Raw genomic sequence first — 12,414 nt, 5'->3', positions numbered from 1 at the left:
GACGCTTTTGTAAATCAGTAACTCTTTCACCATGTGGTCATAAAAACAGCGTTGGGCTTCAGTAAAATGCCCAACAAACTGACTATTAATTTTCACAACTATTTGCTGTGAAAGTTAATAGTGTTTGTGACTTGTTTGAAATAGCGAGTTAAGAGGAGTAAAATTTATAGACTTTCATTGTAATGGATCAATTGGTGAAAGTATGGCAAAGCATGCAAAAGCGTTTTTATTAGGATTGGTTTTATTATTTCAATACTTTGTTACGTTACTTCATTACGTTGAATTTCTTAACCGTTTTTATACTATTTCTAACTTAAAGCAATTTAAATAAAATGGTTGATAGTGGAAATGCCTCTTACAAAGTCAGCGTAACTGGTTTGCCAAAAAAATATGGCTTGGACAGGGCTAAAAATATAATACATGAACACTTGGAAACCGAAGATGCCATCAGTGACATAGATTTTGCTGAAAAGAAAGATGGAACAAAAAATTGTCGGGTGGCTTTTGTTACTCTAAAAAAAGAGGAATGTAAGATAAATAAACCATTGTCGAAGCTGTAATTTTGGTAGTATGTGCACTTAAAATCACACTTATTTAATACAAAAGCTAATAATAAGTTTATTCGCCAGGAGTTCTAAATAAGCAATTTAAATGGATTAAAATTTATCCTGTACATTCATTTATCTTCGCAGACCAACAAAAACTTGTTGCAATGGCGGTGATTGAAGCCAAATTTCAGAAAACGCAGTTCAAGCTTAACATAACCAAAGCGAGACCCAGGATCAAAAGTACATCCATGTTGATGTCCGGTGCGTCAGGTAACAAGTGTTCCTATTCTTTATGACGAGTGGATGAATCAATACATTAGTATTGCGTGTTTATAAGCCTACAGATGAAACTTAGCAAAATTATATAGCCTAATACCTCACAACGTTTTCATTGATTTAAGTCAATAGGCTTTGATTTGTAGAGGTATTTCTTCATCGAAAAAGCTGAGATTTTATGACTTTTTCTTGAAACTTTACAGACAATATGACTTTGCAACTCTGATAAAATTCGATTTTGTATTTTTTGAGATATTAACATATTTATATCAAAATGCTGCTTACTCCCACCTATGTTGACCTAATTTTACTTATTCACATGTTAATTTTTAAGTCAGGTTGTCAAAATTAATAATTGCTGTTAGCTTTCGCGAGCGAAGAGACGGTCTTTTTTATTACAGTTCATACAAAAGGCCATTTTCTCTCTCGTGTTGGGTAGTTGTATGTCGCCACCTCGCGTTGGTCTATAAACCACTTTCTCACGTTTCTATCACATATTTCATGCAGCACATAATATGCATCAAATGCAAAACAGTGGGAGCGCGGCAAGTCAAAGGAATAAAGGAACAACTGGACTGGGTGTAAAGTTTGGCGTTTCGCAGAAGTTGTGCTTTCCACAATATTAGTATTATGCAACGAACCAAAAGTCAAAGAATGTTTTTTTTAACTCCTGAAAACCTTGTTGTTCTACGACGTGTAGTTTTCGAATAATTTACAGTAAAGCCAGGAGTGCGTCGCTGCAATACGCCTGGTCCTTCGACCGATGTTGTTTTCTTGGTAGAAAAAGAATCTGAACGTACTTTAATTGTTACGTAACCTTTTTTATATTTAATATACATATAGTAATCAATAGTAAATACATAGCTCGAGCAAGTGAGTGGCTATTATTAACCAAGAATTATTAACTCGAAAATCCTTTTTACAACATTATTAGGCCTATATGTTAAACATAATATGAGCTTACCAGTGGAAATGATTTTCATAAACACAAAGTCTAATTCATTTCTTTTGCATCTGAGCTGCGCAAATATGCTAATAACAGACTATACAACTTAATCAAAGATTTGGAAATATCATAAAAATCTTTATACCAAGCAACCCACCGCGAAATACGCATACGAAAGAATGGATTTCGAAACGCCTGTAAGTACAATATAGAGTTAATTAAAACAAATAGTGGTTTCGCAGCAATCTGTCGTATTGCGATATCGGGTAAGTTAAATAAAAAACTTTATGTAACGACATTTTTTATCAATCCGCCTTGGAAGTGTTTGAAAATGGTAGAAAAGCAGGAGATCAGGGTAGATACCTTAGTTTTGTGCATATCTGATGATTGTTTAATTCAAAATAAGCTTAGCGCCTTAGTTCTTAACTGAACTCGAAGTAACTGACACTTTTAATTAGTTCGGTGACTCAAGTTTTTACAAGCGTCATCATAACATTCCGTTCAATAGTAATACATTTGTTTTCGCTTTAGATGCGGAAAAAGTCGCAGAAATTTCCAGAACAAAAAAAATTGAAATCGTAAATCAAACCGTTGATGTATCGCTCTGTGACTACAACCCGTGCTTGAATAAAAACAAGAAAGAAAAGGAAGATGGTAAAATTGCTATTTTACATATAGGCCAATTTGCATGCTTTTTATCGTATGTGCTTTTTTTTCCTGCAATTCAGTATACGATGTATTCTTGTAGGTCTCCATACATGTCAATTTTAAAGCCATATCTTTCATTTTTACCAATTATTCTTGTAAGTTAAATATGTTTCAGCAAAACAATCTCGTTCGCAAACCTCGTCAAGAAAATCTTGCGAATTCCTTTGTGCATTTCATTATTCGCCAGTAGTGGAGAAGGAGGTAATAGAATTCATCAAAAAATCTTCCACACATTTGAATTTATTGTCTAAAGAATTTGAAGAACTGTCAAGCGTAAAACTGAAACCAAAAAGATCTAGTGGAAAACAATCATCAAATTTTGTTGTTCGTTTTGAACCTCTACCGAAGAATGTAAGTCAGTTTTATTGTTACGTCTAAAATCATTACTAACGTTATGTTGGCTATGTGGGGCTGGGCAATGATGAAGCATAATCATAAAAATAAACTGCTCGCCAGTGAAAAGAGGTAGGAGAGGAATCGAACGAAAAATTTATGCTTAATATACTCATTACGGTAGCAGTACTCTTAACAACCGAACAAAACTTTGAACTTCGTGCATTGTATCCTTCCAGGTGATTTTTCCTGATGTGTGACTATTGGCATACTAATTATAAAACATACTTTTGTGTAAAAAATGAAGGAAGGCAAAACGAATCAGACAGACTTCGAATCAGAGTGTTCGACCAGAATCATGAATTTCCTCCGGAAGTTCGATTCCCGACCAGGTCACTTTGGATCCAAGGGTTTGGATAAGCTTCGAAAGTCAAACTTATGGACAAACAATGATTGTGATATCATAAAGATTGAAATCGACCGCAGCACAGATGTCTCTGTACTGGCAAGGTAAGATATTCAGCTGCATATAGTGAGCGTGTAGTTATTTCCAACTGCAGTGTTTTTGAAAGCTAATTTCATGTGTTGGTTGTAAATGTTTTGGATTTTGCACATGTTTGACTTAATCTCGATATCCTATATTTGTACTTTCAAGTAAAATGTAAAATTTTGTTTATGGGTTTTTATTATGTTGGTTTTAATCAAACCATTCTAATATTTAAGATGGAATCATCCTAAAGATGGCGACTTTATAATCGCTGGACTTGAAAATGAGGTTTCTCAAGCATTCAGATGGGTACAAAGCAAAATCAAGAAAGAAAATAAAACAGAGATGTCTGAATTTGTCAAAGAATGGCAACTCGAGTAAGATATCAAATTTGGAAGTGTATACTTTCCTGTTTAATGACACAAATTTAAGTCATAATGCAGCAACAGCAATCATTTTGTTTACCATTTTCTGTTATATCTTTAAATATAGAAAGATATATGTATATATATATACCGCAGAAATAATGACCTTATATTACGCATTTTACATTAGATTTCTCAAAGATTGTGGTATTCTTGATGAAATAAGGAGTAAATTTAAAAATACAACTGTCAGCGTCAGTGATGAAGATTGTAAAGTCACTTTTAGGGGGTTGAAAGTTGACGTTGAAAATAGTAGAACCGACATCTTAAAGCAATTGCGAGTAGGTTATTTCTAGGTTATTATTAGTATTACGATTTACAGTCTATTATACACGGTGTCACCAGTTTTAGTACGTCGATACAAATAATCTATACAAAAGGTCGTTCAATCGTTTGCAAAGCTTTTTAAAAATTGCATTTAACGTTTCTGCAGAAAATTGAATCAAGCAGATTGACATTTCTTGAAGATGATAAGTTGGATTTCTTGACACGCGTCTTGAAACAAACCGGACAAAAATCTGAAATTGATGTGGCGCAGTTCATTAAATCGCAATTTCGGCAGGAAAAGCTAAAATGTAAGCTTATCAATTGCTACTTGATCGACGTGTAGACACATTTCAGACAAAACATACAAGAGAAACCAAAGTTTTAAAATTAGTGACCGCTGGATAACAAAAAACATTGTTTATTCTGAAATGCAAAATACCAAACTTTTCGCCAAAGCAACATACCAATAAAACTGACACATTTTTAATTGCATAAATTGAAATTATCCAGAAATTTCTTAACTTCAGTACTTTTTTGTGATGTATAGTGCTTATCACAATTTCTTGACAAAAATTTTGCCACAGTATTTCAATGACTCGAGTCACATTTTTCAATAAGTTGACTTGACTCGAATCATTGTCCAAAATAACCCGAGTTACGATGCGACAGTTATTATGGAAAGAATGAACCTTTGAGTAAAAAAAAAACAGATATTTTACTACAAAATTACACTTCTCCGAAAAACATCAACCATACTGATTTGGAAACAGTCATGACGTTACGATAACTAAAGTAACGCAACGGGTATATTTGGCGCATCAGCCGAACTAATTATTGTTAAAGGTATTTGCTTGACTTGAAAAATGGGTTGGTTACAACTCTGTATATAGCCAGACTTCAGATCTGCTTAAAAATTTGAACAGTTTTGGAAATGGCCAACTAAAACGTCTGGGATCTTAAAATACTAGCAATTAATTGAAATAAGTTATGCTGCGCTAAAAACTTTACACAATTTTTTGTGCAGGCGTCTTACAATGTTCGTCTGAACTAAAATTAAAATACATTCTTGAACGTGATTTGGAAAGAGCAAATGCAATCTTGAATGAAATCGTCCAACGCCGAAGTATTCCAGTAAAAGCCGGACTTAGTGAGCTGCTTGACGCAGAAGAGTGGAAGAAGTTTGAAGAGAGTTTATGCTCATCCAGAGCATTGGCAGTTAATGTCAACGTTAGTACAGTTCTGTAGTTTTTGTTGTATTGTATTTTGTAGCTTTTTCCTCTTCAAAATGCAAACGTCAAATGCTGTTGTTAATTGTACACAGAGGCAAAACTCCACCATCGTTTTAATCGGTGTGGCCAAGTGTTTGGAAGAGGGTGAATTTCGTTTAAATGAATATGTGAAGGAGAACGCAGTAGGAAGTAATGTGATAGAAATGCCTTACCCTGTTGCTCGGTTCTTGAGTGAATATCCAAATGAAGTTGGACTTGATGAAAAGCTGAAAAACGTTGAATGGTACCCGACGTCAGATGGTTCTGGGGGACTTATGGTGCAAGGAAAGGCCGATAAGGTCAAGTCGGGTATAACTTTAGGCTTTTATTTATGTGTACAGTATGTAGTTATATATACATAATATACTTATATATCTTTAAATATCTATACCAGATCTTTGTTGCTCGTTAAAAAATATCAGAAACAGGTTTTCATATATACTGCAACAGTGCAAGTATATTGGTTAATCATATCGAACACTCTTTTTTCCAAATATGTTAAAATATTTTTTTCATACAACTTTGCATGCAAACCTGTTTTTTCAAGCTTTCGCAAATCTAAAGAAATTGATACCATCCATTAAAATCGATCCACATGACGTCAGTGAGCCTGGAATGCCTGGATACTTCCGGAGCGACATTGGGGGACAATTTCTAAAAACCACGCAGGCAATCACTAAGTGCATCATTCTAGTTGATACGGATAAGGATCCGAAATGGAAAAAAGCGACTCCAGCATCAAAAATATTGGTAGGCTTAAACATAATTTACATTGTTTGTTTATTTAATTTCTTGCCCAGAACTGAGAAGAAAATGTTTTTGTTTTTTTCGACATTGTAAGTTTTATTTGTAGCTTTTTTGAAGCAGTTTAGATACTGAATTAACTGTCTTTCATGACCTGATACTTGCAGGCTATAGGAACGACACCATTGCTCACTACAAAGATACCCAATACAAAAGTTACTGTAAATGTTATCAAGAATGACATCACAGAACACGCAACGGATGCTATTGTGAATGCGTCGAATACGGAACTGGAGTTACAATCAACAGGAGTTTCAGGAAGCATATCTAAAAAAGGTAGGCTATGTCTCTCATTGGATATCACCTGAACATAGGCATTGTGTTTCACCAATTTTGTGTGAAAAGTTATAAAGTCCAACCATTAGCGAAATAAAACTACTTAACAATTTCTTGTTTAATAACTTATTACTATCATATTCAAATCTTATCACTGGGCCTATTGAGTAACATGCATTGACATTATCATTTTCAACGAAAATGTTTCACACCAAGGAGGATCAAATATCCAACAAGAAATGTCAATCCAGCGAAAAAGAGTTGGAGGCGAGCTGGCCGCTGGCCTAGCAGTCACAACGTCTGCTGGGAACCTGCCTTGTAAGAAGATTATTCACGCAGTTGGTCCGATGTGAGTCACTCCCTATACTGAAAACTGTAATTATTAATTTTGCAAACATTTTCATAACAATTTACATGCAGTTTTGAATAATATTGCAGGTGGCATTCTCAAGCAGACAGTTGGTCTAGACAGAGTCTCAAGGATGCTGTTAAGTCTTCTCTTTCGGAAGCCGATAGTTTCAATCTCAGGTCCATTGCAATTCCAGCTATTAGTTGTGGAGTATTTGGTGGAAAGCCAAAAGTTTGCACAAAGCTAATTGTCCAAGCACTTGTTGAATAATTTGATCCCAAAAGTTCATCTTCCTCGATAAGACAGGTGCATGATTGAATATAATAACAACTTTATACGGTATGTTTAAACAACTATAATAATACACCAAATCCATGAACATCCCTTTTTCGAATGTCATGAAACGGTTTGTAATTACATTTTACATTGTAAGGTTTTCTTGGCTAATATCATTGAACCTTAACTATGTAATGTTGTTTGAAAATTACCATTACTTCAAAACTTTCTCACTTCTGTTGCTTTCGTCTCGTCAACATCTCATCTCGTTGCTTTCCATTTAGGTTGACTTGATCGAGATGTCGCAGGACAAGATTCTTGAATTGTTTAAAAAGCAGGTTGCCAGCGTGACAATTAATCAGGGAAAGGTTGATGAAGATGAGGATGATCCGAAAAAGGTAATTACAGTATCTAACATATCTGTTAAGACAGCATACTTTTTGCAGTTGCCACGTTTTTTACTTTTCTGCTTGTTTGTGTTGGGAGTGAGAAGTAAACACCATGTTTAGATGCATGCAAGAAGCAAATCAAGGTTTTTATAGGTGATAGTTATGAAACTAGGGTTAATTTTATTGATTTTTCACTTGACTCTGTACAGAGTCCTGTCCATAGATTTAACAAATGCAATTTTTGATAAAATATTCTAAGCAAAGTTTAACTATTCTTACTTTAACTTCAAGTATTTAGTATTCTTAATCAGGCATATACTGCACCTATAACCGCGGTTGAGCAAAAATATGCGGCACGCAATAAAATCCAAATCTGACTGTTTTTATATAGCATACGAGTTGGATGCCTCGGGCTGGGGAAATGCTTAACTCCGTAATAATGGGCAGCGATAAAACGTCTTCTTCAACTACAAAATCGTCTACTTCTTTACATCAAGCAAGATCCTATCACCCCCTAAACGTGCAGGTCAAGCAAGGAAATATTCTCACTTCTGACTGCAACGTAATTGTGAATTTAACTGGGTCCGATTTTAATCTTACCGGTAAGTAATTTGTAAGTTTCAGAGAACTAACATTCTATATACATTTTATATTTTAAATAAACTGAATGAAGTAATTCCCGTATCTGATCAACAAGTAGTTTTGTAACTTTTCTTGAATATCAACACGCTTATTATGAACTAAAAGGTTAAGTTACAGTGAACCACTGCAAAATGTTTTAAGTCACGTTGACTGTGTTTATTTTTATGTTTTTCATAGGAGGTCAGCTTTCGGCAAAACTAGTAGCCAAAGCCGGAACAGGCATTGTTCAAGAATGCAGTACAAACCCACAGTATTCCTCGACTCACTACAGAGTGACAAGTGGTGGTGGGTTAAATTGTAAAAACGTGCTACATCTAGTCAGCCCCAAAGATGCAAAATACGTGAGTAAGTCATTGAAAACTGTATTTGAAGTTGTGGAAAAGAAACTGCAGCTATCCTCTGTAGCTATACCAGCCATTGGCACGGGTAAGTTTTTCATGCACTTTTACTTGAACGAAATACTACTGTGGTAGTAAACATATTATTAAAAATATAATATTAAAATATGAATTTATTAAAATCACGTTTTCGTTTTTGAAATCTAGTTTTGAAATGAGATGCTTACAGGCCAAGCTATTTGTTTATCAGGTAATCTTGGGCTGAAACCTGTAGACGTTGCAAAAGCTACTTGCGAAAGCCTAGACGCTTTTGTGAAAACAAAGCCATCTCATTTGAAGCGCATTGATGTGGTTATATTTCAGGCTGCGATGTTGCAGGATTTCCAGAATATTATCCATGGCAGTGGAAGTTATTTAAGCGATATTGTATAACGTATCGAACTATCTACAGGCAATCGCAAGTATATTTGTTGTGAGTATAAAATATGTGATTTTAAGTGCTTCTGTATAATTCTTTTCCAGCTAGCAGTAGCGTAGATGATGAAAATAGTTTTGAAGACCGAAAATCTACCATACCTGAAAAAGTTGCTGACGAAAAGGAAGCTGTTGTCAAACTTTTTCTTTGTGCTGCTGACCGAATTAACATAAGTAATGTAAGTGTTAACATTAGAATTATTTTTTCCATTAGCCTAAATGTTACTTATATTTTCCCCTTTTAAATTTTAGGCATGGCAGCGAATAAGGGAGCATGTTCACCAAAAAAGTGCTTCAAGAGAGATAACAGATGACACTGTCACCTATCTAGATGAAGAGGCAGAGAATAACTTGATTGCTCTTGAAACAAATCTGAGCGTCAAACTTCGGAAAACTTTTGGCAAGGCGTAAGAAGCTTATCTATACACAAAAAAAGAGTTTTTAGTGTTTTATTGTTAAAGCTGAATGGATTGTACTAGTAAAAGTATGGGTCATTGATACAGGTAAGGGCTGTTTCCTCTCCTGTTTGCTAAATACATTTTTTCGCTTTAGTCAATTGAAGCATTTTTAAGTTTGGAAACTATTATGACGTTCACAGAGGAAAGGAGAAGATCTCTATTTCAGGGATGAAGGATAACGTCCTGGATGCTTATGCTGCAGTATCCGAGATTGTTCAGGAGTACAAACAGATTCTCACCCGTGCCGAGTACGTACGTTGGCAGTATCATGACAACAATTTCAATACGAAGAAAGATTTTACACGAAGAGAGAGCTGGAGAGCTGAGAATGCATTTCAGGTTTGATCTCTTTGCATTACAACTTTGCATTACAGTACTTTCAACTTTCTTGAGGCTGAAATTGTTTGTGTGCAGTTTATGGAATAAATATACCAAGCATTTTTATAAAGTTGGGAATTTAGCTAAATAATTATGCTGTAGTTGACAAAGAGCATTGGAAATCTACATTACGTTAACTTATAAAAATATCTTTTAACAGAAAAATGAGAAGGGTACCACGCAACTTTCTTTAAAAGTGCTTTCAACTCAGCAACATTGTGTTTTGGATTTCTCGAAGATGGAGGCAACCTGTCGTGAATTGGGTTTTTGTGAGAAAATTTATCGTAACATGACGTCATCTTCAGCAGAAGGTGCACGATATATTTATGTATATACGATATTGGTCTTGCACTTACTTTTTTTCTATATGCTAGACTTTTATTGTGTAACGTATAAGTTGGAGATTACGTTATCTGTTGCAAGATGATATAACTGAGATTGCAGTTTTTATCATCAGACTTACCGAGCACTTGGAGCGACATGGGTGTGTTCCCATGGAAGCTGGAGAATGTATCTTCTCACTCAACTGAATATCAAAATATTTTGAGTCAGTTTACCACCACCTTTAACCCGTCTCAGTACGGAAATCAACAGGTTAGTTTGTTTGGTATCTGAAACCAAACTGTACGATATGGGAAACTATTAGGTTCTAACAACGCATAACCTGAGAGTATAAGATTAAGTTATTGGAACTAAATTCAAGACTTGTTTATACATAAATTTTGTTTCACTCCTTTTTGCCAGCCGAGACTCCAACGTGTTCAAAACCCAACACTTTACAAGCAGTTTATCGCACAAAAGGGCAAAGTTGAAGCCAGAATGAAAGCTGCTGGAATTACTAATATTCCTGTAACTCAACAACTTTTTCATGGAACCTCAACTGACGTATGTCAGAAAGTTTACAAGGATGGTTTTGATAGAAGTTATGCTGGGAAAAACGGTATTGCAATTTTTTTGCTAACTTTATTTTCAAATGGAAAACAATTTTATGTTAAATTTTGTAATCCCAATGCCGATTGTAAGTTAATATTAACTTTGGGTTTTTGTTCTCTGCAGTTGATAAGATTGCAAGTAAAAATCAAACTATTAACCAACTAAATAATTTCAGCAACAATGTATGGCAGAGGAGTTTACTTCGCTAAGACTGCGCAATACTCAAATGGTTATGCTACACCAGATGCGAATGGCCAGAGACGAATGTTTCTTGCTGAAGTTGTCACTGGTGAATATTGTCAAGGAAACCAGTCGGTAATCACACCGCCGTTCAAACCAAACCAAACCGACCTTTACGACAGTGTGGTTGATAACCCAAGCTCACCAAGCATATTTGTTGTGTTCAAAGATGCAAGTGTTTACCCATTGTATGTTTTAACATATTGAATAACATAAATAATCCTGTAAGGAATCAGACATATGTCACTTTTATTTGTACATAAGAAGCAGTAATTTCTCAAACCAACGTCACTATTTCTGACTCTTGCAAAGAAACAGAAAATTGAATCACTTGCAGATTTTATTTAGAACATTCTTGTTTTTCAAGTTTAATGAAGCTAACAAAAACTATCCTCGAATATAAGATAATGCTCTTTCTAAAACTTCTTTTTCTGGAAAACTATTTACTTTGAGACATACTGTTTAATGTTATAGATATTGTGTATTTCATTTATTATTGTTTGCAAATTGTAAAGTTTTAGTATATTAGCCAATCGTATATAAACTATTAATTATAAAATGACAGTTTTCTTGTTTTGATAATCAGGTTTGCTGAAATTATTTTCAATGTATTTAAAAGAAAACTTCTTAAAATATTGTGTTTGTCCACGAATGATAAACTAAGCAGTAAGCACAATTTTTTTTCTGCTGTATGTATGCTTATTGTAAAATCGTTGTTATGACCAATGGCGTTATTTGCCAAGATAATAAATTTTTAACGTGTGTTTATGTGGCGACTTTGACAGTAGACCTATTAACCCTGAAACGAATCAGACAACAAATAGGCCTATATTATGATGACAACGACAACCACCAAGAAAGACATTGCCACCAATACCGAGGGCGAACAGGATAGATTGGCTCTGGACTCAAGACAACTGTGCCATGAAAAATAGATTTTAAAAAACAACCGTATATTTGTATATAAATTAACAACATCCAGTGAGTGAAACGCTGCATAAGTAAAAATGCAGGTTGCCGTAAACAACGCACACAAATGTAAATACGGGTAGCTAGCCTGTATATTTTGGTAAATATGTAAGACAAAAATTACTACTTTATCCGGTAGGCTACTGCTTTTTTAAGAACTGGATATATCATTACAATACAGAATCATACGCAGACTGGTCCAATCTTCACAAGTTAGCTTAATCATGAATTTTTGATGACTTTTTGTATGGCAATTGTTCCAGGAGGGAAACACAACAAGGCACCAATTGTAGGAATTTACAATTTTGGAAATCAAAACATGTCGCCATCAGGTATAAGCATTTGCGCACGTTATTTAAAACAAGATTTCATTTTTGAACCACATTTTAAATTCTTACAGTTAATTACAAAACAATTGTGACAAGCATAATTCGACAAACGTTCCTGTGTGTAGCCTACACATCTTCACTTTCTTTTCCATAGATTTTATAAAGCTCATACGCAATGTGCAGTATAAAAACCACAGTCGTAATAACTCGAATCAGTGACTTGACTTGATTCTAGTCCCATTTTATGTGAATTTGCATGGCCTATACAACTTGACTTTACTCAGTTCTTGACACTTGCCAA

At 34.6% G+C, this 12,414-nt stretch overlaps 2 protein-coding genes across 2 annotated transcripts; both read left to right on the top strand.

Moving 5' to 3' along the window:
- The first annotated feature begins 187 nt into the window (after positions 1–187).
- Positions 188–7,360, top strand: LOC143461844 (protein mono-ADP-ribosyltransferase PARP14-like). Its single transcript, XM_076959749.1, has 15 exons — positions 188–528; positions 693–818; positions 2,302–2,424; positions 2,594–2,829; positions 3,119–3,321; positions 3,535–3,675; positions 3,854–4,004; positions 4,157–4,298; positions 5,015–5,217; positions 5,312–5,567; positions 5,806–6,008; positions 6,170–6,338; positions 6,555–6,687; positions 6,777–6,993; positions 7,248–7,360. Exons 1-14 carry the CDS (start codon positions 333–335, stop codon positions 6,955–6,957), a joined length of 2,463 nt encoding a protein of 820 aa, XP_076815864.1. The 5' UTR covers positions 188–332; the 3' UTR covers positions 6,958–6,993; positions 7,248–7,360.
- A 23-nt stretch (positions 7,361–7,383) lies between these two features.
- Positions 7,384–11,583, top strand: LOC143461853 (protein mono-ADP-ribosyltransferase PARP14-like). Its single transcript, XM_076959761.1, has 11 exons — positions 7,384–7,505; positions 7,744–7,954; positions 8,172–8,420; positions 8,583–8,732; positions 8,855–8,985; positions 9,059–9,213; positions 9,405–9,603; positions 9,803–9,953; positions 10,100–10,236; positions 10,387–10,582; positions 10,751–11,583. Exons 2-11 carry the CDS (start codon positions 7,756–7,758, stop codon positions 11,020–11,022), a joined length of 1,839 nt encoding a protein of 612 aa, XP_076815876.1. The 5' UTR covers positions 7,384–7,505; positions 7,744–7,755; the 3' UTR covers positions 11,023–11,583.
- The last annotated feature ends 831 nt before the right edge of the window (positions 11,584–12,414 follow it).

Source organism: Clavelina lepadiformis, chromosome 1 (assembly GCF_947623445.1).
Source record: "Clavelina lepadiformis chromosome 1, kaClaLepa1.1, whole genome shotgun sequence".
NCBI lineage: Eukaryota > Metazoa > Chordata > Ascidiacea > Aplousobranchia > Clavelinidae > Clavelina > Clavelina lepadiformis.
This window is presented reverse-complemented; position numbering and strand designations above follow the sequence as displayed.

Bases quoted from the DNA above. Each gene is read 5' to 3' on its own strand.
- LOC143461844 (XM_076959749.1), top strand. From the start codon at position 333: ATGGTTGATAGTGGAAATGCCTCTTACAAAGTCAGCGTAACTGGTTTG. The intron at 819-2,301 runs GTAACAAGTGTT...TTTTCGCTTTAG, and splicing joins GTTGATGTCCGGTGCGTCAG to ATGCGGAAAAAGTCGCAGAA. The intron at 3,322-3,534 runs GTAAGATATTCA...CTAATATTTAAG, and splicing joins GATGTCTCTGTACTGGCAAG to ATGGAATCATCCTAAAGATG.
- LOC143461853 (XM_076959761.1), top strand. From the start codon at position 7,756: ATGCCTCGGGCTGGGGAAATGCTTAACTCCGTAATAATGGGCAGCGAT. The intron at 8,986-9,058 runs GTAAGTGTTAAC...TTTAAATTTTAG, and splicing joins ACCGAATTAACATAAGTAAT to GCATGGCAGCGAATAAGGGA. The intron at 9,214-9,404 runs GTAAGAAGCTTA...TGACGTTCACAG, and splicing joins CGGAAAACTTTTGGCAAGGC to AGGAAAGGAGAAGATCTCTA.